Source organism: Rhinatrema bivittatum, chromosome 2 (assembly GCF_901001135.1).
Source record: "Rhinatrema bivittatum chromosome 2, aRhiBiv1.1, whole genome shotgun sequence".
NCBI classification, from domain to species: Eukaryota; Metazoa; Chordata; class Amphibia; order Gymnophiona; family Rhinatrematidae; genus Rhinatrema; species Rhinatrema bivittatum.
Window position 1 is genome coordinate 511,552,332 of NC_042616.1, and position 27,558 is coordinate 511,579,889.

The window sequence follows — 27,558 nt, forward strand, 5'->3', positions numbered from 1 at the left end:
ACATCTCTAACGTATAGCCAGTTGGATTGCTCAAAGGGATATCTAATTGAAATAAGAGGGGTGCTTTTTGAATGTTGCTTTTGTTTGCTTCTTATTAAAAAAGAAACCCCAGTTTCAATTTATTCATAAATATGTGATCTATTGATATATTCAGCACTGGCTGAGCGGACAAAGTTAACCAGTTAACCTTGTCCAGATATTCGGCCACACTTACAGGGTCATTCATCAAAATGCATTATGGTGTTAACGCACGCGATAAGGCGTTAACGCCATAACGCACGCGATAATTGTGTTACCACACGGTGCAAATGCAAATTTTTAGAAGGGGCGTGATTAATTAAAATGAGGGGCAATATTGCGATAGCATAATGCATGCTATTGCATGGTTTTAATGCCAGAAATAACTACACCTTTTTTTCCTGGCGTTAAGCTTTGCGATATGCCCGAAACAGCATAACGCAATTTGCGATAAATTTTGCAAATTGTATTGCAAGCCTTTCTGGGCTTGGGGAGGGAGAGGGGAGAGAGAGAACACAGAGGTGAGTATTTGACATCATTTGGAGTGAGGAAAGTCTCACAAAGATAAGATTTCTATTATGTTCTCGTGCCCTAGTTTGATGGCCTCTATAACTGGGTACCATCAAGCTAGGGTGAGATAACATAGTAGAAATCTCATCTTTGTGAGACTTTCCTTACTCCAAATGACATCAAATCTTTACCTCAGTGTACTGTGCTGTTTGTATGTCTCACTCCACATCTAAAACTGGCCCCTAAATCACCACCAGCACCTCACCTTGAGCTATTAGCTTGCCTTCTTATAGAGATATAAATAGTTGACTACTGTAAAGGCCTTATAAATAGTCTCTCTCTCTCTTGGCACTATTGCAGGGTATTATGTGGTAATTAAAAAAATACCATAAACACATCCCTTTTTCTTACCGTGGGTGTTATCCATGCGTTATTATAGCATTTTGATCAATTTAAGGGTTAACCAGTTAAGAGTGCAGCTGGATATCCAATTAAATCTAACACAAAAACCTTGTGCAGTGAGAGTTAGGACGAAGATTCGTGTGGAAAGAGATGTTCACACACATATTTATCTGCTTGGTGTTGGATATCATACTAACCAAATAACTGAAAAACCTCACCTTGGGCACAGGCCTGACCTGGCTACTTTATTTATTTGGCTAAATCTGTGCACACAAGATTTTGCTGGACAGTAGTAGGGGGCAGGGGGAGGCGGGAAATATTTAACCAGTTAAAATTTATGTGGGTAAAAACCCATTTTAACCACATTAATCTTCTGAATATAACCCTAGGTGTCAAAGTAAGGTATTAAGACTACTGGAAGGTAGCTTAAACTATGGCAGCTCATTAGTTGCGTCAGAATAGCACAGCTCTAAGCTTACGTCACCCATACTGCATGCGAGATGACACGATTTTAAAAGTAACAATTCCAACGTAAGCATTGTATGGGCACCTGATCTTGCCAGGGATATACAGGGACAAAGAGCAGGGTCTGTAAGTTAATGACCGTGGGGACTCGTTTCTCCCGATTTTCTACGTGCTTTTCTGCATTGCTCACCAGTCTGCAGGGGCACCAGGCATGCCGCTGCCAGGAGCTGGCACCAGCACAGCATTCCTCTCTTCTGTCAATCCCACCCACTGCTCCACCAGTCTTGCTTCTCGTTCCACATCATCTTCTGTTTTCTCTGCAGAGAGGGTCCAGTTAGCAAACTCTTTCCAGCTGCATGTTAGCTATGCTTACATACCCACACAGTTTATCGTATGTCACGCTCAAGCAATTTTTTTTTCATTTAACATACTTATATATATGTACTTATATATTTGAAACTGTAATTTCTCATCCTGTACCTGCCTCAGATCTCTGGTGGCTAAATCAAAGAATTAATAAATAAGAAGGGAGTCTTATGAATGTGAGATTTGTAAATACTTTATAATGACTTAAGATGTTGCTGGGGCTGGCGGCCTCTCGCCACATCCGACAGGCTCGCCTGGCCCCCATGTGAATGCCCAAGACAGCCTCGCGAGGCAAGCGGCCGATGCCACCGCACATCTCGACCTGCATGACACCGGACAAGTCCCGCTGCTGAACTATAATTAACGCTAAAGGTTCTGGTCAGTGCTGCAGCAGTAGCGGCTTTTCCCCAAACCTTGTTTGTTGATGATTTTCTGGATCTGTTCATCTAAGTATTCTCTGCGCTTGATCAGTGCATCCGACCACCGTTCTCTCACACAGTTTAAATCTTCTTCCTGGTGGCAGTGGGGAGGGAGGTAAAAACATATGAACGACAACTTAACTGGGGTGCACTAGAAAAGTTTGTGTTTGCTTCTCTTGCAGGCCTGGGGGATGTATGACATGGGAAATTGCCATTAAACAGTTTTGAGTGAAGTGTCGGTAGCCGGGAGGTAATTGGAGGTAGGCGACTTTGGCGACGCCGGATACCTGGGTCTGGCATCATTTCACCCACCAGGCATTTTCTGGCATCATCTGCATAGGCCAATGGGACATTAGGGCAAGTGATGAGACTACAGTGCTCGAGACCCAAATTCTTGAGCAACTAATTCTTTCTGCAGCCAACATGCAGAATCTGTGATCTAGATTTTGTCAAGGAAGGCAAAACAAAAAGAATGGCAGTCGAAAACTGTTTAATGGCAGATGGGATGAGAGCTAAACATTCTCTAATTCACCAACTATCTGTCCACCCTGTGGTTAAACAGGAGGCAGGCCACCCTCGTGTCTTGAAAGCCCACATCGGCCTGGGACACCTCACGCGCACAAGTCTGGCCCTTAGTCCTGCAGGTAACTCTGTTGTGCAAAACTAGGATCAGCCCCACTGAAAAGAAAACATAGCAAAAAAAAAAATCTCCCATGCAAACAAAACCTCTCATGCAGTCAAGCTTTGCGGCTTGCAGGGTCCAGTCTGTGATTCAAGGAGTCAGGAAGCACGCAGAGAGCCCACAGAGAGTTAGTAAATGAATAAAGATGGCGGAAACTATAAGAAAACTGCATACGGCCCATTGGAGGACAAGAGTCCTTTCTTCTATTCACTGTTCTGCTTCACAAACGAAAGGTTTTATACTTCAACTGGGTCCTTAAAATTTAATTTTTTTTTTTAACAGGTTTGCCTTCTGCCATGAAGCATAGATGTCAGGCTATTTATTATTGTAGCAGTAGCTGGTTTAGCTCTCCAAACTCGAACTACACCAAACCAGTAGAACAGTTAATGGCCACAATCAGTGAGACAGAAGCAGAAAATTATATGGCCGACTGGAAAACAGTGCAGGCAAAACCCCGCGTTTTGCCCCACTCTTGTCGCCTGCAATGTCCTGCCAGAAAGAGCCATGTTAACCCTCGTGAGAAGAGTCACAGTTTTCCAATAAAATGTTCCTTGTGATGTACACTCAACGAAAGCAAAAAATTGTAAGCTGGAAGGATGCCTGTGAAATACAGACGTATCAAAATGATGAACTTTTAGAAAGCAGCTGTTAAGTGATCCTGTATAGCAAGTTATAAAGAAATAAAAAAAAATAAATCTGTGTATTGCTAAATTGAAAAGAAAAAAAAACCAGGCAGAGCAAGTTTATGTCCGCTGTAGCTTTATCAAGCAGGTGAATTATATTTTAAAGCCCCTATTCCTTGCTCCAATAGTCAGTAGTGGCTGGCATTAGCAGAGCTGGCCCCATGCCACAAGACTGACGGCAGCAGCAGTAATACCTGGTAACTATCCATATCACCATCCTCATCCTCCTCCTCTCTCTGCTAGGAGAAAATAAACTTTGTGAACACAAAAGGACATGCTTCTCACTTTAAACAAAAGCAAAATAAATTAAAGAAGAGCGCAGCAAACAGAAAATAGCTTTATCTTCATCAAACAGGCGCCGTTTAATATAAAAATAAGAAAACCAACAAGGACTTTAAAAAAAAAAATAAGTTTTTCCAAACCACAGAGATGACACTCGAAATTAAAACAAAAGACGGGTTTAAAAAGCGCAGTTTAGCTTGGAAGACAGAATCTACTGAAAAGCAACCGTAATTGGTTGCACCATCACCATAAAACTAGCCTCAAGGCATACATCTCACACATGAGAAAAACGGCCCTCTCCATTTCCTGTGGCAGGTCAGAGGCAGTGAATAAAACTTGTGCGATGGCCAGTATATTCCTCTTCAGTACACAGAAGTAAAGGTCAATGCGCAAGCAGAGAGGGTGACACGTTCTTATTGGCATACATACATTTGGTATTTATTTTTGAGAGTTTATGAACCCTCTTTTCATGAGGTCGGTGCAAAATGAGCTAAGGAGGATGCTGTCTCGATATACAAGAAAATAAACCAGGATGCATTAGAGTGGTGGTGTGGGGGTGGACCGTTTCCCAAAGCTACAAGGGATTTACAGCTGCAGAAGGACGGGATCTAGCAATGGATGGCAAAACCAAGGTCTCTATTAAGTCCCTTTGTGTTTGCTTCACAATGTTGGATTTGAATTTCAAATGAGGACAATATTTGGCAAAGCTGCGAGCGGACAAGTTATCAGGCTAAAATTAAACAAATAACTTGCCACAGATATTCAGCGGGACAACTCTGGATAACTTAACCCTTAACTGTCTACATTCAACATATAGCAAATTAAGTTTAAAGAAAACAAAACAACAAAAAAAAAACTCTTGGCACCAGGAGGCCAAATCCTTACCTCAAATAATTAAAAACCAGAACAGGACATAGCGCCTGATCCCACCCCCCCCCTCAAGAATTAAAAGAAGGTGTGGGCCTTAGCAGCCCGAGGCTTCTGCAGCTCCCCCTTCCTACCTCCCAGCCCATAGAAAAAAAATCTTGCGTCGGCTCCAGCACCTGCCCACCCATCCGCAACTCCTATCTTCCCCCCTCTCGGTCCACCCAGAACGCCCCAAAACCCCAAAAAGCCACTGGAAGCGCAGTTGATCTGAACTCTCCTGGCAGCATCCAGCGCGCCTGTTAATAAATGGATGCTGCCAGCAGCGATACGAATCGGCCATGCTCCTGGCAGCCAGGGGGGTTTAGGGGAGATCCACATGGAGAGAGAGGATAGGGATAAGGATTGGGGGGGGGGGGATGGGCAGAATCCAGAGCCTGCCTGAGATTTCTGATAGGGTTGGGGGGAGGGGAGGGCGGAAGCCCTTGCGCCACTGTGACCTGTATTGTATGATCCAATTTGTTATTGTATTCATTTGTTCTTATTGTATTTATATGTATGAATTTGTATTGTATTGTCTGCACTGAGTGCCTTCCAATTTTGTGGTCTACTAATGTGACTAAATAATAACAATAATAATAATACATTTTGCTGTATAAGTAAAACATGGTGATGATACCTATATACGTATGACTTAGGATGATTGATATTTATTGTAGGCTTTGGGGTCAGTTTGATGATGACGGCACAACTGATTTGAATTTTTTTTTTTTTTTAAAGTTTACTTTCAGACATGCTTTTGTCCGCCACACCTCCTCACCCCAAATGGACTTCTTTTGCTCTTATATGAAAATAAAGTCCCATTACCAAAATCCTGATGAAAACAAAGTTGAATTTTCATCGCCATTTGGTTACTAGAATAACTGAAGAGGGACAAATAAAGAGTATGCATAGAACCTGCAGAGTTTGTAGGAGCAAAATTTCTGAGCACCTGTCACCCTGGACTGCCTCCAAAATGTTAAAAATGCACTTCTGATAAGAAAACCAAGTACAGATTAAAGCAGTCTAGTCAAATGAGGTTATCTTTGCCAGCTTAGCGCGAAGTCTGAAACCTTCATTTACAGGCTGAACGCTGGAAAGGTTTTGGACCTGGGGGTGGTAGAAGGTCAAAAGGAACCAACTGGCATTTCCTTGGATGAAATTCTCATCAGTTTTGTCGGCAGAATGGGTATCACCACTTTTCGCCAGAGCACTTTACAATAAATACAGCAAGTAATAAAGGCAGAGTGTAATACAAAGAGTCAGAGCCTAAACAGAAGGACCAACAACCATCAGGGAGGATGAAACTAAAGCCACTGGCGGGAAGATACAAAAGTTTGAAAGTGATGCAGTTGAGCGGCTGATCGGCGACCCAGTTCCTAACAACAGAGGGTGCCACAAGGTGCGGAAAAGAACACATGCAGACTTTTGCAACAGAGTGCCTTTGAGGCAGAAGGTAAGGTGGGAGCTAGGGTGCACCAGGTAACAAATAAACAGAAACAGAGAAAGGAGGGAGTCATGCAGGACAATTTTCAAACATTTTTACCCCGTTAACTGAGCAGTGACTGAACGTTACCTTCTCCTCCTCCGTGGGAAAGGTATCCGCATTGTTTCACAGCAAGGCACCTTCATCCATGCCACAATGGGGCAGGGAAGCAAGCAACATGCGGGAGATTTTGTTTTGAAATCCCCTGCAGCAAAGCCTGCGGGTATAAACATAACCCTTGGTGTTGGCTGGCACCTGAATTTTCAAAGGGAAACTCCCCAAGGAGCTTCCCTTTGAAAATTCCCTTGGGTACAAAGTAACAGCAAGCAATGCTGGGATTTAAAAAACTGCCCCAATAAAGAACAGATTGAATGAAGCAAGGTTTGAAATGAGACAGGAGAGGAACTGATAACTATCAGAGCAAGCAGAGAAGGCAAAGCTGCTTACCTGTAATAGGTATTCTCCATAGACAGAAGGACAAGTTAGCCACATGAATGGGGTGAGGTCATCTGACGGCACAGAGACAGAAAACTCTCTCTGAGCTCAGAAATACCTTCTTGGTTTTTCTGAGCACGCACATGGGTTCCTGCACAGCTGTCGTTGTGCGAGTCTCCTCAGTTTTTATAGCAAGCAAACCTTCTACTCCATGAGGAGGAGGAGGGTGGGATTGTGTGGCTTATTTGTCCTGCTGCCCTCAGGGAATACTTGTTATAGGTAAGCAATTTTGCTTTCTCTGTGGGCAAGCAGGACAGCAAATCAGCCAAACAAGTGAGAGCTCCAAGCTGCGGGTTGCTTGCAAATATTTATGTTTTTATATCAACAGTGGAACATACAACCCATGTTTTGACAGAGGTTAGAGGGAGAGCTAAAAGAGTTAGTAAAATAAACTTCTGAGATGTCTTTGGCCAAAACTGCTATCTTGATGTGAAGCATTTTCTAGGCAGTAATGAACAGTGAAGGTGTGGCTAGAAGGCCAGGTGGCAGCTTTGCAGATTTCTTCTATGGAAGTAGTGCGAAGATCGGATAAAGATGCTGCCTTGGCTCTGCCTTGATGGGATTTTATCTTACTTTTAAGTTGATGTCCAAACTGATTATAGCAATAAGAAAGGCAATCATAAATCCATGTGAAAAGAGTTTGATTTGTAACCAAAAACCTACATTTGACTGAAGGAGATGAATAGTTGTGAGCTTTTTCTGTAAGACTTTGTTCTCTCCAGATAAAAACAACAAAACTTTTCCGTAGCCTAACGCACAAAGAGCCTGTTTGCCTTTACTGACAGGTGGTCTCGGAAAAAATGAGACTGATTTAAGTGAAACCGAGAGACAAATTTTGGTAGAAATTTAGGAAAAGTTTTCAAAATGATTCAGTTGTGGAAAATCTGGTACACGGAGAGAATGAGACTAGTGCTAGTAAATCGCTTTCTCTGTGGGCAGAAGTAACAGCTGTCAAAAGCAAAACCTTCCAAGAAGGAAATTTTAGTTCTGTTGGCTGGAGGCTGAAAGCGTGAGAACTATATTTGGATTCCCCCAGGAATAGGAGGATGTAGATGATTTAAGCATTTCATGAATCTGGTAACTGCAGGTTGCTGAGAAACAGAATTCCTCATTAATTTTGGAGGTATGCTCCTATAGTGCAACGGTGAGAGGTATCGAAACAGGTAGAGGCCAGGCGACTGAAAGGGGTCCTGATTGACCATAACAAGCGCCGGGCTGAAACAGCGGAAACCATGGACCGAGCGCACGTCCGAAGGAGGTCATAAAGGGCATCTGCACTGTAAGCCACCACCGCCTCAAGGCGCCTCGCCTGGCGAGCCTCTTCATCAGATAGACCTTCGTTGGCCTGCAACTGCTGCACCCAGCAAAGCCCGGCTCTCAATGCAAAATTACTACACATGGCCTCTCGGACTCCCAGCGCCGAGACCTCAAATATCTTTTTAAGTTGCAGCTCTAACTTTTGATCCTGCAGATCCTTGAGAGCCATGGACCCTGTAACCAGAACCGTCATCTTCTTCGAGACCGCAGACACTGCCGCATCCACTTTTGGCACCCGAAGAATTTCCAACGCCTCCTCCGGCAGAGGATAAAGCTTGTCCCTTGCCTTTGTAACTTTCAACCCCAAATCAGGGGTGTCCCATTCCCTAAAAAGGAGAGCCGTAGCCGAAAAATGGAAAGGGAAGGATGTAGGCGGACCCTGCAGGCCCAATAAAACTGGATCCATAGACCCCAAACGAGGTTCAACCGGAGGCGCCTCAATCCCTAATTCCCCCAATATGGTGGGAATAAGGGGGCCCAGTTCCTCCTTGCGGAACAGATGGACCACCTTAGGGTCATCTCCCTCGACGGCCTGGGACCCTCGACCAGCACTCTGCTTGTGGTCCCCATCCCCCTCTACCCACCTCGGGGGCTGGGTTGGAATATCCTGACCATCCGGATCTATGTCCTCCGAGAACGTGTCTGAAGTCTCCTGTGGAGGTATAGTCAGGACAGGGCGCTTAGACTTGGTGCCCCCCCCCCCCCCCCCCGTCCCTCGGACCGGGGCCACTTCTGAGGCTGAGAAGGTGGGACAGAAAAACTCTCCCTATCAGCCTCTTGCTTTTTACTGAGCTTCCGGGCCTTAAAGGCCTTGTGCATCAACAAGACAAAGTACGAAGTAAATGACGATGAAGAATCGTCAGAATCTGTATCTGTAGGGTCCCCCTGTGCAGCTGAGACCAGTCGAGCTGGAGATTTTGGCCGCAGAGACAGCTGCTGCGGCGATAATGACGGTGGGAGATTCCCCTCCCCCCCGCTATCTGAGCCACTGAGGAGAATGAAGAAAAGATGGAGCCGTTTCCCGCGCTCAGCGGGAGAGGCAATGGGGACGAGAGAGGCAGGGCTGCAAAGCCCAAAGATACAGTCTGACCCCGTAGGACTACCCTCCTGGGACTACCGGAGGGTCCTTCACCGCTGGGGATGCAGGCTGAACACAGCCCATCCCGTGAAAGCCGGCCGCGAACGGAGCCGCATGCCCGACAGGCCGCCCTGCGCGGCATGAGTCCGTTGCCGGGAAAAAAAAAGTAAAGCTGAAACCGAAGAAAAGGAGACGCGCCAAGCAACCCGCTCCCGAGCTGCTGCCAGCGACAAGTAAAAGAGAGAGAGCTCCAAACAAAACCGGAATGCCTTCCAAATCTTAAAAATATTTGTTTGTTTATTTTTCAAACCTGTCTTGGTGCTTGCCTGTCCTGACGCTGAGGCGGTCCCGTTGGGGTGAGAGATCCGGGCTCCCCAGTATCACCCCAAGCTCTAATGCACTGGTGGTAAGAAAAGGGCCCTCGACCCTAAGCCACTGCCGACGTGCACACTGGGAGGGATGGTCCCCTCAGAACCTGGCCAGCTTCCGGGAGCCTGACAGACGCCGTTTGCGCTGGATCTTGCCTTTTTTTTTTTTTTTAAACAACTTTAACAAAAAAAAAAGCCTAGCCCTAACTTCTCACAACTTTAAATGCTTTTTTTTTTTTTTTTTTAAAAAGAACTAGTACAGACTGTGAGTGTTGCACCCCTACCATCTGCTAGAGACAGAGTAATACTAGCAGACTGTGGGTGTAACATATAGAGAGCGCACAGATCCCTAATTCTTTACCAAACACACATGTCTATAGGGAATCTATATAGTAATTATGAATACTTTAATATATATATATTCATTCCAGCATAGACATTATTATCTTCAATAATATGTACTTACATCATAAATAGTCATATCGGTTATATTTCTTTATTCACAAATACGGTATCAAAAATACACTTATTAATCAATGATATAACATCAGTACAAATATGTGCAAAATAGAATAACCTAAGCAGAAATATTAAATCACCATAGATACCCCAAATACCACAGACAAATTTTATCTACTCAGAATCAATATTAAAACACACCTTCTACACACATATTCATTCATTCATCAAACACTCCCCCACCCAATATAAAATAGTCATATGTCAGCCTTCTGAACAGATCTAAAGACTGTACTCCATAATTATAACTAATCTCACAGTGATTACATACCACCACCCCTTTTCTTTAAAACTTTATCCGGATACCCTATTATAATTGACCACTAAATTCTCTCACTAAATCCACCAGGGTCTTCTCAACCCTATTATCAATTCCACACATTATATTCTGTCACTTGTTTTGTCATCCAGGGTCTTCTCATATATCTACATACACACAGGAGCACTCCAATGCGTCCCATTGTGGTGGCACCTGGGTATATAAGGCAGAGTCTGTCGAAACTTGCTCTGTCTCCATCTGCTGGTGGGGAGGCAAAACCCAGGAGTCTGGACTGATCCGGGTACGTACAGGGAATCATACTTATCCAGATAAGTAAAGTGGATAAGTCAGACCTGCCATACAGCAGGGATATTCAGCAGCATAGCTGTAACTTAGCTGGATAAATCTTATCCAGCTGACTTACATACTCGGCTTTCAATATCTACCTCAAAAGTACTAAATGAAGAAATTAAAATAAAGATGTTAAATACAAATTCTGCAAACAAAAAATTTGATGAGCAGAAGAGGAACAGAAAGCAAAAATGTGTCCTTTCGCACAAACAGACGAAAAAAGATTGAGGAGTCGTCTTGTGCGGGAATCCCCATAACATGCTTAGAAAAACATTCTGTTTTTCTGAACTTTGAGAATGCTTTTCCATTTCGGTGCCATCGGATGAAACTACCCCACTTGCGTGACTTGATTATTGTCCACGGAGAATTGAGACAAACAAAAGCAAGCAGTTGAATTTTTGAGTAAGCAGAATAGACAGGTGTAGGCGTGCGATGACACCTCTGGTGAATTATCTACTGAATTCTGGTCTGATTGCTGAGGCCATGTCAATCAGTGAAGCAGGAGAGGAAGAAAAGAGTGAGAGGAACCGCAGAGTTTGGTCAAACACCAAGGACTGAAACACAGACATGTGGTGGCATTTTTCAGGAATAAGGGGGTTAAGGAGGAGACAAAAGTCTTGAGTGCTGTTGAAATGAAGATGGTATGACAAGTCAAAGTCTGAAATTAAGATACTCAAGAGGCAGCTGCACAGAAATAATAGGACATGAGGGACTAATGCACTTCAGTTCCTCCCACTCAAAACAAAAGTATGTGGATATTTTTTATTGCCTGTAGTTACTTTTCAATAAGAAACTGTATGGATAGTTTCTCTTTAAAAATTAGCTAGTGCAAAGCACATGAGCTAAAAGTGTCCCCATGCTTTGCACCTGCTGTTTGTGTGGGCAGCTAAGGGTGTGTGTGGGTGTGTGTGGAGGGGTACATTTTTGAAAATCCCATGTACGTGTGTGGTTTTACTTTCTCAACCTCAACTCCTCCACCCCAGGGATGCCTCTTTGTAACCGGGCTCAAAGCACTCACGCTGTGGAACCCACGTGTACTTTTAACTGAGCAGAGGAGGCCAATTTACAGACAGGCCAATTTGCCCGGGTCCATGGGTCTGGCAAAGCGCCCGTCTGATGTCGCCAGCTTTGTAACAACTCATTCGCATGGAAGCGGAATCTACCGCCAGGGAACCACCTACAGCAGCAGTCAAGTATGAGCGGTTAACTGCAGTAGAACTCTGCTACCAAGAGCACCCGTACGCCCAGAAAATACCTAATTTAAAGAAAAGTAACAGAATTTTATTTTTACTCTTGTCATTTCAGCAGTGAGTTCCTGCGGGCTTTTATGGTCAGATGATGCCTACTGAATTTGGCTGCCAACCGGGTGGTTAAAACTATGTAAATTATGACACCACATTGAACGTGGTGTGGAGTTACCCAACAACATGGGGGTGGCGGGGGTAGGGACATCACACACGTGAGCACAGAGGAAGCATGGCCAAGCTTGGTGCCGGCTACGTAGCTGCCGAGAGAGGCTTGACTACCAGGAGCTTTGTGGAGGCAGGACCTGGCAACCAGAGAAAGCAAAGCAGGCATGAACCCCCCTTGGGATTACAAGATGGAGAAGTTACAGTGTAAAAACTACACAAGGATGAACACTAGGAGAATAAAAGATGAAGCTGAGCTCCTTTATTCTTGTCTTCTACAGTCTGAGCTGTATTGTGAAGGTTTTGGCCATTACTTCTCAAAGCGGTCAGCAAGGAAACATTCACAGAGCTACAAGGTAACTTACCTGGTAGCTGTCCAAACTCCTCTGTAGTTTGGTTGATCTGGCAGTGATACAGCCTATGGACACAGACAGGATGGCTTCCACCATGAGAGGCAGCGTCCCCGACTGCTGCACGGGTTTCACCGTCACCTGAACTCTACGGGAGTGGCCCTGGCCAAAAAGCAAGAGGCAAACGGAGTAAATACTATTAATGCATTCAAGCAGAGAAAGGAAAAAAAAATATTTGCTTTGAAAAAAGAAAATACCCAGAAATACCTGTCTAAGTTGAAGGATTCCCCCTGTGTTTACATCCTTCGCTTGGTGAACTTCCACCGCCGTGTATTCCCCCAATTCATTTAACTCTTGTACAGAAATCCAAAGTTCTATTCTGCGAGTCACTTCACTCCACCTGAAAAAGCACAGGACAATAATCAACACTGCTATCACAGACAAGAGAGGAGGCCATGTGCTTTCTTATTCTGCAGCACTTAAAGAGAAACTGGGGTTCTCCAAAGTCCTCCATTTATTCACAGAACAGGTATAGTTTGGGCACAAATGTGCCTCCATCTTATTCTAGGCAGACTATTTTAAACGCGAGAGGACTGAGGGTTCCGGCCACCCAGATGCCACAAATATCTGGGCCACTGTCACTTAGGCTAGGCGTAAATTGAGCAGAAATATCCTGTACCTCCATGCCAACCTACCTGTACCTCCATGCCAAGGAGGACCTTGCAAGACTGGAAGATTGGGCATCCAAATGGCAGATGAAATTTATTGTGGACAAGGGTCGCCGCATCTCAAAAAAGATATAGTTGTGATGGAGAAAGTACAGAGAAGGGCAACCAAAATGATAAAGGGGATGGAACAGCTCCCCTATGAGGAAAGGCTGAAGAGATTAGGGCTGTTCAGCTTGGAGAAGAGACGGCTGAGGGGGGATATGATAGAGGTCTTTAAGATCATGAGAGGTCTTGAACGAGTAGATGTGACTCGGTTATTTACACTTTCGAATAACAGAAGGACTAGGGGGCATTCCATGAAGTTAGCAAGTAGCACATTTAAGACTAAATGGAGAAAATTCTTTTTCACTCAACGCACAATAAAGCTCTGGAATTTGTTGCCAGAGGATGTGGTTAGTGCAGTTAGTGTAGCTGGGTTCAAAAAAGGTTTAGATAAGCTCTTGGAGGAGAAGTCCATTAACGGCTACTAATCAAGTTTACTTAGGGAATAGCCACTGCTATTAATTGCATCAGTAGCATGGGTTCTTCTTAGTGTTTGGGTACTTGCCAGGTTCTTATGGCCTGGATTGGCCTCTGTTGGAAACAGGATGCTGGGCTTGATGGACCCTTGGTCTGACCCAGCATGGCAATTTCTTATGTTCTTTTTTTTTTTTTTTTAGTTTTAAATATTTTATTGCTCAATTTTGCATCAATACAAAATATGTAATATGTTGACATAGCATATTGTATGTAAATAACAGCATTTAACACCGATATGTATACAGCAATAAAAACTGATGAAAACATCAAATATCAGTACTGTGTTGTGTATAAGGTCTCCGTATTAAACACCGGAATACTCAGTACCAAACTAGGGACCTAAATCCCTCCCCTCCCCCCCTCCCCCCTACCACTAATAAGATATAGGTGATATTGAACCGCCATCTAATAGATCCTAGGGTGTCCCAGAACAAGGAAAAGGGTACACGTAGCTAAACCTCCCGAGTGATTGGTGAAATTAAAGAAGCAGCAGATATCATAGTCGCTGGACAGTACCCACAACAGCATTTAAACGTTATCAAGACTTCCCAGCCCCTTCTTCCACTCACAGTATTTATGCCAAACACGCCTAAAAACGCCCACTGTGTGGCGGAGATGAGCCGTAAGTTCTGCAAGCCTGTATATTTGTTCCACTTTGCTTTGAATCTCCCCTAGCGTGGGGACCAGCGGGGATTTCCATTTTCTGGCAATTTCTATTCTAGTCGCCGAAAATATATAATGAGCCATAGTATCGGGTTGGTCCTTCCCCAGGGACAAGGGAAACCCCAGCAAGGCTTGTTGAGGCAGGAGGCAAATATGGACCCGATAAATCTTGGTCAACCAAGTTTCCAATTGAGACCACAAGGGGTGCAATGCTGCACAGTCCCACCACATATGGAAAAAACTACCGATGGCCGAACATCCCCTCCAACATTGTGGGGGAAATGAAGGGTACATGCGATGTAACCGCTCTGGAGAGTAATACCATCGCAACACCATCTTCCAAGCATTTTCAACAATATGGGATGCAATTAAACCTTTGCCCGTCTGTAAAAAGAGCGTCTCCCATGCCCCCTGCTCAAAGGTGCGATGTAAGTCGGCTTCCCAGGCTTTAACGTAAGTGGGTTTCTGGAAGGTTTCCCTGCCCAGAAATGCATATATATTCGAAAGTAATTTAGTTGTTTGAGTATTTAAGCACAAACGTTCAAAATCAGATTTCCCTTGCGCCAAATGTCCCTGCAAGTGGTGAGACTGAGCAAAATGACGTAGCTGGAGATATAAATATACATCAGAGGCCGCTAAAATCAAATTTTTGTTGTAACTCCCGGAAGCTTAATAAATTCTGTGTGCCCCAGAGCTGCCCCCAATATTGAATTCCCTTCTTAGCCCATCCCTGAAAGGCCTGACTTTCGAAACCAGGAGTAAATAGGGTATTGGCATACAAATATGTGCTATGATGAAATTCCTGATGTCCTACCAACCCAGATTTTTTATCTTCCCATAGCTGTAAAGGGAGCAGCATGGAGGGTGGTAAAATATCTCGGGGCTGAAGAACCCAAGTCTTTTTAGGCTGCCAGAGCAGACTACACAACGGTACTGAAGCCAGTAATTGTTGACTAAATGTTATCCAGGGCTTCTGTAGGAAGCTCCTATGCCAATCCACCAGCGTCTTAAATCTAGCTGCCGTATAATATCTTTCTAAATTTGGTACACCCAAGCCACCCTGTGATTTATTTCTGTAAAGAACCTTACGGGCCACTCTAGGTCTGCGGCCCCCCCAAATGTAGAATAACAAGCGTTTTTGCCAAATAGTAAGGCTTCGCCTAGGTATGGCTAAGGGAAGCGTTTGAAACAAATATAAAAATTTGGGCAAAATCATCATTTTCACAGCTGCTATCCGCCCAAACCAAGAAATCCTGTATCGATTCCACTCTTCCAAATCTTTAGTGATCTGAGCCCATAATTTATCATAGTTGAGCGTGGTCATATCCTGGGAAGCACTGATATAGACCCCTAAATATTTAAAGCTAGTTGATGCCCATCGAAATCTAAATTTCCCCCTCAAAGACTGCTCCATATCAGCGGGAACATTTACATTAAGAATTTCTGATTTTTCCCAATTAATTCGAAATCCAGAAACCTTGCCAAAAGCCTGAAGAATTTGGGAAACTAGTGGAAGTGAGTGCTCCGGTTCAGTAACCAAAAGCAGAATATCGTCCGCGAAGAGTGATATCTTCGTGGAGAAAGCGCCCACCTGTACCCCAGAAATTCCTGGGTGCTGCCGAATGATATTGGCCAAAGGTTCTAGAAAAATAGCGAATAACAATGGTGACAGAGGGCAACCCTGTCGTGTGCCTCTCTGAACCTGAAAGGTGGGCGAATACCCCCCATTAACCTTTACGCACGCCAAGGGATTCTGGTAAAGTTGATGTAACCACTGCAAAAAGTTTGGCCCAAAATTCAAGCGGCGTAATAAAGTAAATAGATAGGGCCAATGAACTACATCAAAGGCTTTCTCGGCATCAACCGAGAGAGCCACGGCTGGTATCCTACGTTGTTTCACCCACCAGATCATATCCAATATCTTATGCACATTATCACTAGCCTGCCGGCCCGGTATAAAGCCAGCCTGGTCTGGATGAATTATCTGGGACAAAAACCCATTTAGCCGGTTTGCTAATATCTTGGCAAGGATCTTTAAATCAATATTAATGAGAGATATCGGTCGATAAGACCCGCATACCGCGGGATCCCTGCCAGGTTTAGTCAAGATAGTTATACCGGCCGTATTCGCCGATGCTGAGAGTGACAGCCCGTCCTTCAAGGACTTGAAAAATTTAGCTAAGATAGGGGCAAGTTGTGGGGCAAACTGCTTATAGAACCGCCCCGTAAACCCATCCAGGCCAGGTGATTTGCCAGGTTTGAGGTTTTGAATAACCTTTTGAATCTCGAGTTCGGAAATATCCTTTTCCAGGATAGACCGCTGCGCAGGCTCTAAGGTAATCAGGTCTGTATTCTCCAGATATTCGTCTATGGCACTCTGTGGTATCTGACCATCAGCAGAGTACAATTCGGAATAAAATTGCTGAAAGCGCTGCCTGATCTCCATACCAGTGGTTAACATGGTACCCGCTTGACTTTTAATTTTAACAATGGTCGCCTGCTCCTGTCGGCGTTTTAATTTGCGAGCCAGTAGTTTCCCCGCTTTATTGCCGCCTTCAAAATATTTTTGCTGAGTCCGTTCAAGCTGAAACGCAATAGCAGCAGCATCTAGGGACGCTATGTGCGTGCGCACAGCCTCAAGGGACGCAAGAATATCCTTTCTCGTTGGGTCCCTTTTATGAGTATTCTCTACCGCCTGCAATCGTCGCACTAATCTCTCCCGTTCTGCTATTCTTTGCCGTTTAAGATAAGAAGCTCTAGCTATAAATTTCCCTCGTAAAACTGCTTTTAGGCATTCCCAAATTGTTCCAGCACTCATCTCCCCAGTATCATTAAATGCTAAATAATCTTGAATTTCTTGTTCTATGTGTGTAATAAAATCCGGATCGTTGAGAAGAGAATCATTCAATTTCCAATAGTGTACCCCTCGGTCATAATCTTTAAGTTGTAAGGAAAACCAAATGGGGGCATGATCTGACCACACAATGGCCTCTATGTCTGCTTTCGTCACCCGGGGTAAGAGGCTTCTGCTACCCAAGAACATGTCAATCCTTGAATAGCTATTATGTGGGGTTGAGTAAAACGTATAGTTTCTGGATTTTGGAAATCGAGTGCGCCAAATATCCAAAAGGCCCATCTCGGCCATCAGACCCTTAAGGGCCCCACGAGCCAGCTTGGGGTCCGCACTGTGTCCGGTAGAGGTGTCCTTGCCCGGGTCCAGGGTCAGATTAAAGTCCCCACCAATAATGAGAGTTCCTTCTATTTGAGAAGCCAAAGTGTGATTCAGGGATCTAAAAAAATCTGCCTTCTGGGTAGTAGGCCCATATACAGAGACTAAAGAGAAGATTTCTCCCCCCAATGAAAGCTTTACCAAGACCATGCGGCCGGATGGGTCTGTTATAAGATCCTTAAATTCAAAGTGAACATCTTTGTGTAGTAAAATTCCCACCCCCGAATACCTTGAGGAGGGAGTAGCAGCCGCCCAATATTGATGAGGGAATTTAGGATGTTTCATAAGGCCCAGATATCGTTTGCGGAGGTGGGTTTCCTGAATGAAAACCACCTCGGCCTTCATCCGGTCTAATTCCTTAAACAATAATTTACGCTTGCCTGGGCTATTCAGCCCTTTAGTGTTAAGAGAAAAAAAGTTCAGAGTAATCATGAGAGGACAGCCTCCCCCCTACCCTGCCACCTTCCTCCAGGGAACCCCCACCCAGGATCCATTTGCTTATAGAGATCAACCTTATCACCTTCATTATCAGAAGCCGTTACCCCGAACCCCAACCCCCCACCCCCCCCCCTCCATCAAACCCAGAAGCACAAACCCTGTGCTCCAAATGAACATGGAGGAAATCGTCGTCACTCCTCATGGCACCTATACGGGCTGCAAATTGAACTTAAAGTAACCGCCTATTGTCCTACCAAGGAGCAGAACAAAGGTCCAGCATGCATTGCAACCAAACTCAGGCATTCCACAGTGTCTGCCGTAGGACCTCAGGGCCCCTAGACGGGCAGCGAATGAAACTTAAAATAACCGCCTATGTCCCTGCAAACGAGCAGAACAAAGGTCCAGCAGGCATTGCAACCACACTCAGTTAGTCCACAGTGTCCGCCGTAGGATCGGTCAAAGAAGAATTCCTCTGTAGCCGTCTTCGCCCCTTGGACACGCGCTGCCAGCGAGGCTGTGAGTTGATTGTAGTCACAATTTGGGTCAGAGTAGAACCAGCTCCTTTCGCCACGGGTGGTACTGCAATAATGATACCTGCCTCCTTCAGAATCGCGCTGGCCTCCAGAACTGTCTTGACTCTGTGTGTAGTACCCTGAATCATAAAGGACACTCCTCCAGGATAAAGCCAGCGGTACCGGATGTTAGCCTCCTGTAGCTTAGTAGTAACACAGCGAAATTCCTGACGCTTTTTTAAAGTGGCTGAGGACAAATCAGCAAAGATAGCAATATCCTGATCCTCCCAACGCCACATGCGCTTGCTTCGGGAAATAGTAAAAAGCTGCTCTTTTAAAGGAAAGGAGTGGAAACAAACCACTATGTCTCTAGGTCGATTGGCAAGTTTCGGTCCCAGCGCTCGATGCGTCCTATCCAGGAGAATATTAGGCATGGCGGTGTCCTTCAGGGTTTCATCACTTTCCCAGAGAAAAGCTGCTATTCTGTTCACCACATCAAAGCAGTCCCCATACTCCTCCGTTTCCGGGACCCCTCGTATCCGAAGATTATTTCTCCGGCTCCGGTTCTCCATATCTTCCACTTTTTCTGCTAAAGTCTGGCAGATCGCTTGCAAATTCTGGTGGCAGAGTTGCATCTGAGTCCAGCCCTCCCCCTGAGTATCTAGCCGGAGCTCAGCCTCATCCACCCTTCTGCCTAGCTCTGCATGGTCTTCTTTCATGTCAGCAATTAAAGTGGTGATTTCTGCTTTATAATTTTTAATGTCCTGCCTCAGTTCTATAAACCAACCTCTGATTTCATCTCGGAATGGTTCTGTAATTTCCGGAGTCGGCAGTGCAGGTGCCCCCTCTTCACCCTCCGAGAGCGTGTGCTCCGCCGCCATTTTAGAATTTTTGCTGCTGTTTTCGCCGGCTTCCCTGGTGTAGGAGAACTTTTTGAGATCGCTGATTTTGCGTTTGGTCGTCATTCCGTTTAAGGCAGAATCCCTTCGACTGCCAAACGCCCGCGTTGGAGGGAGGAAAAAATCAAAAAAATCGCGCGGTTGCAGCGATTTGGCCCGCAGTGCTCACGGAGCAGCAGAGTTAAGCTGCTCGCATGAGGGGTGACGTCACTTCCTCCAATTTCTTATGTTCTTAAGCCATGTACGCCTTTCACATTTTTTTTTTTAAATGTAAGATTTTATTTGCAGCTTGTTGCGACAGCCTCTCACAAGAGAGGATAATTTTCAAAATCAATTCCATGGGTAAAACAGTGTGGTAATAGGCTTTTTTGAAAGTTTCACCCCCTGTATGCAAGCGCATGTGTAGTGCCATGAAAGAAACTTTTACCTGCAGTAGGGGAAATATGCATGTGCTTTTGAAAACCCTACGGTATGCGTATATTTTTTAGTCAGGAACATTACCTGCACAATACAGCAAGTGTAAATGTGTGCGGGTTGTTTTCCTTTGGCAGTTTTCAAAGTGAAATCATGCTTGTACCTTCACTTTGAAAATCAGTGCAAAGCCCACCCACGGATTAAAAAAAAAAGTACTTATGGACTTGGCAGATATGCAGAGAGTCTGAAAATTACCTCATCATAACTTATGCAACAATCTGACATTATGACACCGTGCACACACACAGTAAGCTAAAGTTCTACGCTATAAGATCCTCTCTTCTGCTTACATTCATAGAAAACTTAGGGGGTCTACATCCCATAAGCAATTTTGTAGCTCATCTATTTTATATCCTCCCTAACACCCCTTCTTCTCACTCCTTCTCATGCTTCTCTCACAATAAAGCCATCAGATGCAGCCTTCAATATTTCCATCTTTTCTTTCTACACAGATTGGGGACACAGACAGCAGGATCCAGCTACCTGCAAGGTTGCTCTCTGGCTGCTCCATCAGTGCTGGAGCCATAACCATCTCCCTCCTCACCAGGGGTTGTGAGGGGATAATTCGGCAACAATTCCTGGCCATCGGTATGGGCAGAAAACGACTCAGGAATTAGTCGTCCAGCTTGGCAGTGCAGTCCATCAACAGTTGGGCCCCAAAGTGACGCCTTGTACAGTGCACAAGCATCCAGCTTTCTCTATGCAGAACTACAAGCTCCCAATTCTGGCAGCTGATGCATACCTGTCTCGTAACGTTCTCGTCTTAGCATGAAGCGAATCAATCTCCCACAAGGATCTGCCATTTCCCGCACATCGGTGACCCCACACTTCAATAGCAAGTGCTCCCTCTGAAATGAACTCCAAAAATTCCTCTGTAACGTTCACCACATAGTCCTAGGTACAGGGAAAATTAAATTAGTGCTATCATCCCGGCCAGGCAGCAATTCAGCTTCTCCTATCAAACCCTAAAATTCAATTCAGGGCATTCTTAACACCCATCAAGGATAATACACATCAGCACAGGGTGCTTGAGATAATTCAATGCTGAAGTGCATTTTGAAATGGAAGGGTAAAGGAAATTTACTTCGAGCCGCCCAAGAATTAACTCTATTGCTCCCTTGGCAGTGCCAGGGCATGAACGTACAAGATGTGCAAACAATGCACCTTCCTAGCTTATAGTAAGGAGGAAGAGATGAGCCAGCGGGACTATGATCGGTTTTTGTAAAGAGGTAACGATTTAGAAAACTGACTTATCCTCATGGTACCCCTTTTAAGGAATACAAACTTCTAAAAATTAAAAACAGGAGTTTTACTTTTCACCCTATTGTAACAGAATATTCACAATGCACATCAACAGCATGCAATGGGATATATGTTTTTTTCTGTCAAATACATTTAGGAAATATCCAAACATATGACAAATGCTTTGCATTAGGAAAAGAACTGACAAACACAGAGATGGAGCAAATCAACAGATTTAAAAATATTGAAGGTTAAATTACAAATTACAGAACAGAACAGGTTATTACAGGGTGCTGGCTAAGCCTGTGTAGACATTAATTAACTCACTGGATATTATACAATAATCGGAAGCCAAAGTGACACTGGAAGCCCACCATGCATTAATCTGGCACTATCACCCAAAACCCAGCAAGACAAAGCACTTTCACATAATTAGTAAGGAAAAGTATAGCGATGAAGCCATTGCTACAGCATTGTGGGAAGGCTATATTTATCCATCCATTGCTGCTCCACATTACTGAAAAAGGCAACTACACTTATGTACCATATTTATTGGACTGTAAGACGTAACAGATCATAAGATGCACCGTGGCTTTGGAAATCTTTTAGTCTGATAAATATGGTATATGAGAAAAAAAAATGCTATCCGCCACCCCGGGCCTTCTCCACAGTCTTTGGCTACTGGCAGAATGGGCTCTGCCAGCTGCCCCAGATTGTCTCCCTTCTTCACAGAAGGCAGAATCCCTGCCAATACTAATTAGGGATAAAATTATTGCTACTGCCTGAAACAAGATCAATTTTGCAGTCTAAGGGGGTACATTTACTAAGCTGCAATAAGCGATTAACGCGCATAAAATGCTGTTTATCACATGATAATCACATATTGCGGCAATATGACATGATATTTGCTATATTGTGTGATATTTTGACCTAAAACCTGTCCCTATTGAAATTAGCTGCTTTGCATGCATTTGCATGCATAAAATTTACTAATGCATGCAAAGCGGGTAATGCATAGCTAATCCTATGCAAATAAAATAACGCAGTTTGCCTCAGAAAAAGCATGCTGCATTATTAGTTGTAGATAACTGATCCTAGGGGCATTAGGATGCTAATGTGCATCTTGATGTCCCCGGGATGCTTCTTATTAGGCCTGAAACAGCCCCCACTGTGCAAAATCCCCCTTCGGGGGTTTTGTGAGATCCCCACCACCCCTTCTCTCTTCTACCACCTCTAGAGGCAAGAAAAAAAAATAAATCACAAATTGCAAGTTTAAAATCATGTGACGAGACCCCAGCCCCAGCCCCTACCCAAACCCCTTGCCTTTCTGAAAAAGAACTTTCCAATCCCACCGGGTTCCAAAACTCTACCCCTCTGCCCAGGTTCTCCTCTTCAGACCCCCCCTCAAAATTAGAAGCAGTCCCTGGTATTTTAGTGGCCCACCCCCCACTGCCTGGCCCTTTAGAAGAAATCTCTGGTGTCTAGTTTGGCCTGGAGCATGATAGCGGCAAAGACCAGCCGGGGCAATTTTGGAAAATGGCGTTGACCAGCCCACGACCTCAGGGGTGCTCTGGGCCCCACTAACCATCAGCTATTTCTTCTAAAGGTATGTGGGGATTTGGGGAAGGGGCCACAAGACTTCAAGGGTTACTTCTAATGTTAGGGGGGGGGGTTGCACATTGGGGTGGGGGGTGGAGTTAGGGCTGATGCTGGCCCTTTTAGAAGATGGCAGCTTCTTGCGAAGGGGGCCGTCTTCGTGCATTTTCAACCTTTCCCCATGATATTTTTCTGTGAGAAAAAATATCACAGATAACCAACTGCGATATTTTCCCGGGAGGGGGCCAAATGTTGCGGGAATGCCTCCACCCTGGCGATATTTAGCCCTTCCTGTGATAAAATATTGCAGCATAATAAATGATCCCCTTAATGAGTAAGTCCATAAAGTTATTGCTGGGAGCTTGTTCCCACAAGCAAAACACGAAAGATTAAGAGGAATTCACTTACAGCTTTTAATCCTGAAAATTCTGTGCCCAGAAGATAGATATTAAGTAATATGTTAAATCAAACAGAAAGAAAGACCACCTGGCAACCACAAATGAATCTATCTACACACATTCACAGACACCAACAGACACACACACACACACCTTTTCAAGAGGAAAAGCAACAATTACCTTCGACTGAGCAAATTTCACTGTGAACTGTGCTTCCTTGCTGCGGAGGGCAGGCAGGTCTGGATTGACCATGGGAGGTGCTACCGTGGGCTCACACTGGTCCCAGAACGTATACTGGCAGAAGACAAAGTTAGAAAGATTCAGGGGAAGCCCGGTGGCTTCTTTGATTTTTACCTAGGAAAGGAATATTGTAAACACAGTAGTGAAACTTCTGCCACAGAAGGTTTTTAGTCGCTGTAGTTTCCATTTATTTTTACAGACATGCCGTAACTCAAATGTCTAAAAGGGGAAACATGCTATCTGGTAAACACCACCCGCATGAAGGCACTGCACTGCCTTAAGAGAGGAGATGTCACCAATCTGTATCGGCGTCCCAAGCTGAAAGGACATCAGTGTCGCAGACAGGAAGTTACAGGTGTGCAAAGCAGGCTGGAGAATTCTGAAGGTTTCCATTGAGGCTATTTCAGTTTCTCTGCAGAATTTCAATGCAATACACCCTACAGCCTAAAGTATATTTTTTGTGTGGGTGTGCCACAATGTGTATACCCCCTGAATAATGCCACTGTTTGCACCACACCCAAAGGGGTCTGAGATACCACATCTCTCCGGCATGCTCGATCAGTTTTCCAAATGTGAAGAAAATTTACACTAGAAATCATAAAGCTGCAGGCAAGTTAAACAAGGCAATAAACTTCTAATCCATGTCTCTCTGCATAAGAAGTTGTGGGTGGAGTCTGAAATAGTAATTTCCTGCTTGCATCATTTCTATCAGTCTGCCATGTGATAAAACTGTTCATCTTACGACTCCAAAGTCATAAACAAAGAGAATTTATAAATACAGAAATCCCTGAAATCACAGGCCCTGAATTTTGGCCACCAGGTGTCATCTTGAGTGATGACTTCCTCTCTCTCCCCTCCCCCCCCCCCCCCCCCCCCCGCGGGTTGTGAACGCTGCCTCTCCAGCATCCCCAGCCCTGGCCAATCTGGAGAGAGAAGACCAGAGATCGAAATGGGGAGCTTCCGCAAAGCAGCGCAAGGCACTGCTCCACCAAAACCAGCCCAGCCATGCTCACAGAAAACATCTGAGAATTTAGAATACTGCTGTGCCCACCCTGCAAGTCAGCCTCTTCGTTCTGTGAATAATTTCCCCATTGCCGTCTGTGACCTCGAGGCTCCCGCTCTCACTGGAATTCTCGGAGGAGTCATCCTCCCCTGCCAGGCGCTCGGGCACAGCGCCGGTGACCCGCATCACCTCCACATGTAGACGCCCAGCAACCTGCAGTGCACGTGGGAGGCGACAAAGCAACAAGGCAGTTATATGAATATCAAAACCTGCTCTAAGGAACAAAAAACTAACACATATTCAAAAAATGAAAGGCTAAACAGAGGCTAGTTAAGCAGACAAGCCAAATATAAAAGCAGTTGTGTGACTATCAGCTGAGTTGGATTTCTCCAAGGCTTCAGGAAACCTTGGCATTAGATAAGTTGATCAGCGCCAGCAGGGATTCTCTGAATTATAGGCTAACACAGCTGCTTTTCTTTTCCTCCGCTGAAGGGGAAACGGATGGGATTTTCTTTTTAAAGCAGGAGATTTAATCCTGCTTTGGCACAGGTCATAATATAATTGTGGCTCCCAATTGGGGTGAGGCGGCAGGGCATTATATGCCAGTCCACCCCCTCACAATACTGTACAGATTCTCAAGCTCAGCCAAAAGGACAAGGCGGGACTGCCTACAGCTCACAGCCCAGACCCTCTGTTATGAACCTAGGTTAAAAAAAACAGAGGCCAAGAGACTGGTACCACGTAATCCGTTTCTCTAAACTCATTAGTTCTAGGCAAAACTCTGTAGAATGTTTTTCCTCCTTCAGGGAGGGGTGACCCAGCTGTGAGCCTGATCAGACACACACATCTAGACAAGGCTGCTTTGGTTGCAAATTTTGGGGCTGGTGCAATGAAGTGTGCCCGGCACAGCGCACAAGTTTACGCGCGTTTTGGAAACGCTAGACTAACACCCGATGCAATGAGGAGATTAGCACGTCCAAAACGCACGCCAAACAAATGCGTAGCTGTTAGAGCCCATCACATGTGAATTCCATGTAGATGATGTTATTAGCTCTTAACCCCCCCCCCCCCCCCCCCCCCCCCGATGCAGAAAATCGCTGGGCACCCAACGCAGACTTTTTAACGTGGCAAATTTAACTCCAGCTCCGGAGGTGGCATTAAGTCAATCCATGAGACAAGGACTCATGAGAAATTTAAAAATACTGTCTTCTGTGGCTCCTCCTACTTAGTATCGTTGTGACACTAAAATTTACAGCTTGCGATGTTGAAAAATAAATGTATATTGGCTTGCCTTAAAAAAAAAAAAAAAAGAAAATTCTTCCGGACACAGAATTTAGACACCCATAGCAAAGGGAGCTTAGCTATGAGCATCTTCAGCAAAATAAGCCAGAAGCGGAGGGATAAAAGCGGACACTTGTATTTGAGCGCCTATAGTAATTATGGGCGCCCGATGCAGTTGAGCGCTAGGGACGCACAATTCTCCCCTAGGTGTCCTATTTTTACGCAGTCCCTCATTTAAATACTGCATTGGGCGCTCAGGGGAGCGTGCATCTTATTGCATCGGCCCCTTTATTTGAGCCACGTTTAAAAATACGAACATAAGATGAGTCATGCTGAATCAGATGAAAGGTCCATCAAGCCTCGCATCCTGTTTTTACCAGTTGACAATCCAGGTCACAAGTACCTGGCAAAACCCAAAGAGCAGATCCGTTCCTTGTGGCTCACTGCCAGGGATAAAGTGATGGTTTTCTAAAATTTACCTGGCTAATAATGGTTTATGGACTTTTCCTACAGGAACTTGTCCAGACCCCTTTTACTATGCTAGATATGCCTTCACCACATCCTCCGGCAACAAATTCCACAGCTTGTTTGTGCACTGAGTGGAAAAAGTCCTCTGTCAGATGTGTTTTAAATCTGCTACCTGTTAAGTTTCATGGAATGTCCCCTAGTCCTTGGATAAATAACCATCCCCTGTTTGAAAGGGTAAATAGTAACCGTCCCCTATTTTTACCTTTTGTTCCACCCTCATGATTTTATAAACCTTTATCATATAGCCACTCAGTCACCACCTCTCCAAGCTGTAGAGCTCTAATCAGTTTAGCCTCTCTTCATAAGGGATCCATTCCATCCCCTTTATCATTTTTGTTGCCCCTCTCTGTACTTTTCTAGTTCCGCTTTATCTTTTTCCAGATGGGGATGACCAGAAATGTGCATAGTTCTCAAGGTGCAGTCACACCATGGTTTAATACACATTATGGTATCGCCTGTTCTTTTTTCCATTCTTTTCCAAATCATTCCTAACATCCTATTTGCTTTTTTTTGGCTGCGATCATGCGATGAGCTGAGGATGTCAATATATTTCCCAGAATGACTCCACGATTCTTTTCCTAGGTGGTGACTCCTATCATGGAACCCAGCATTGGGTACCTATAATTTGGATTTTTTTTCCCTACATGCATCACTTTACATTTGTTCACATTAAATTTCATCTGCCATTTAGATGCCTAGTGCCCCAATCTTGCAAGGTCTTTCTGCAGTTCCTCACAGTCAGCTCATGTTTTAACAACTTTGAATAATTTTGTATCATTTGCAAATTTGACCACCTCACTCACTGCCTCCCCTTTGCCAGATCATTTATGAATATATTAAACAGCATTAGTCCCAGAACAGATCCCTGAGGTCACTCCACTATTTATCTTTCTCCACTGGGAAAGCTGACCATTTCGTCCTACTCTGTTTCCGGTCTTTTAACCAGTTACAAAGACACATTAGGACATCCTTCCTATCCCGGACTTTTACATTTCACAAGCAGTCTCTCATGTGGGACTTTGTCAAATACCTTTTGAAAACTCAGATACATTATATTGACCACTCATCCTTACCCACGTGTTTATTAGCACTTTCAAAAAATCTGGGCAAGAACTCTCTTTGCTTTGGTTCCATCTCAAAAAATCATATCTATCCATATGGACAATAATTTTATTTTTAAGAATAACTTATACCATTTTCCCTGACACCGTCAGACTCACCACGCTAAAGTTTCCCAGATTATCCCTGAAGCCCTTTTTATAAACTGATGTTACATTAGCCACCCTCTAGTCCAGGGCTTCTCAAACCTGTTCTGGGGACCCCATAGCCAGTCGGGTTTTCAGGATATCTACAATTAATATGCATTAGATAATTTTGCATACCATGGAGACTCAGTATATGCAAACTTATGCATATTCATTGTGGATATCCTGAAAATCCAACTGG

The 27,558-nt window shown here is 44.5% G+C and overlaps 1 protein-coding gene across 7 annotated transcripts in view; it reads right to left on the bottom strand.

The window, feature by feature from the left end:
• KIF13A (kinesin family member 13A) overlaps nt 1-27,558 on the bottom strand; it is a 374,589-nt gene that overhangs the window by 52,320 nt on the left and 294,711 nt on the right. For 5 of the 7 annotated variants that reach the window (XM_029590723.1, XM_029590724.1, XM_029590720.1 and 2 more), the window contains 8 exons: nt 24,352-24,516; nt 23,241-23,414; nt 20,567-20,718; nt 12,630-12,762; nt 12,378-12,524; nt 3,740-3,784; nt 2,175-2,274; nt 1,586-1,712 (listed from right to left, as the gene is read on the bottom strand). In XM_029590723.1, the coding sequence (XP_029446583.1) occupies nt 1,586-1,712; nt 2,175-2,274; nt 3,740-3,784; nt 12,378-12,524; nt 12,630-12,762; nt 20,567-20,718; nt 23,241-23,414; nt 24,352-24,516 (1,043 nt within the window). The remainder of the gene's footprint in view (nt 1-1,585; nt 1,713-2,174; nt 2,275-3,739; nt 3,785-12,377; nt 12,525-12,629; nt 12,763-20,566; nt 20,719-23,240; nt 23,415-24,351; nt 24,517-27,558) is intronic. The other 2 variants (XM_029590721.1, XM_029590726.1) reach the window with 1 other exon arrangement.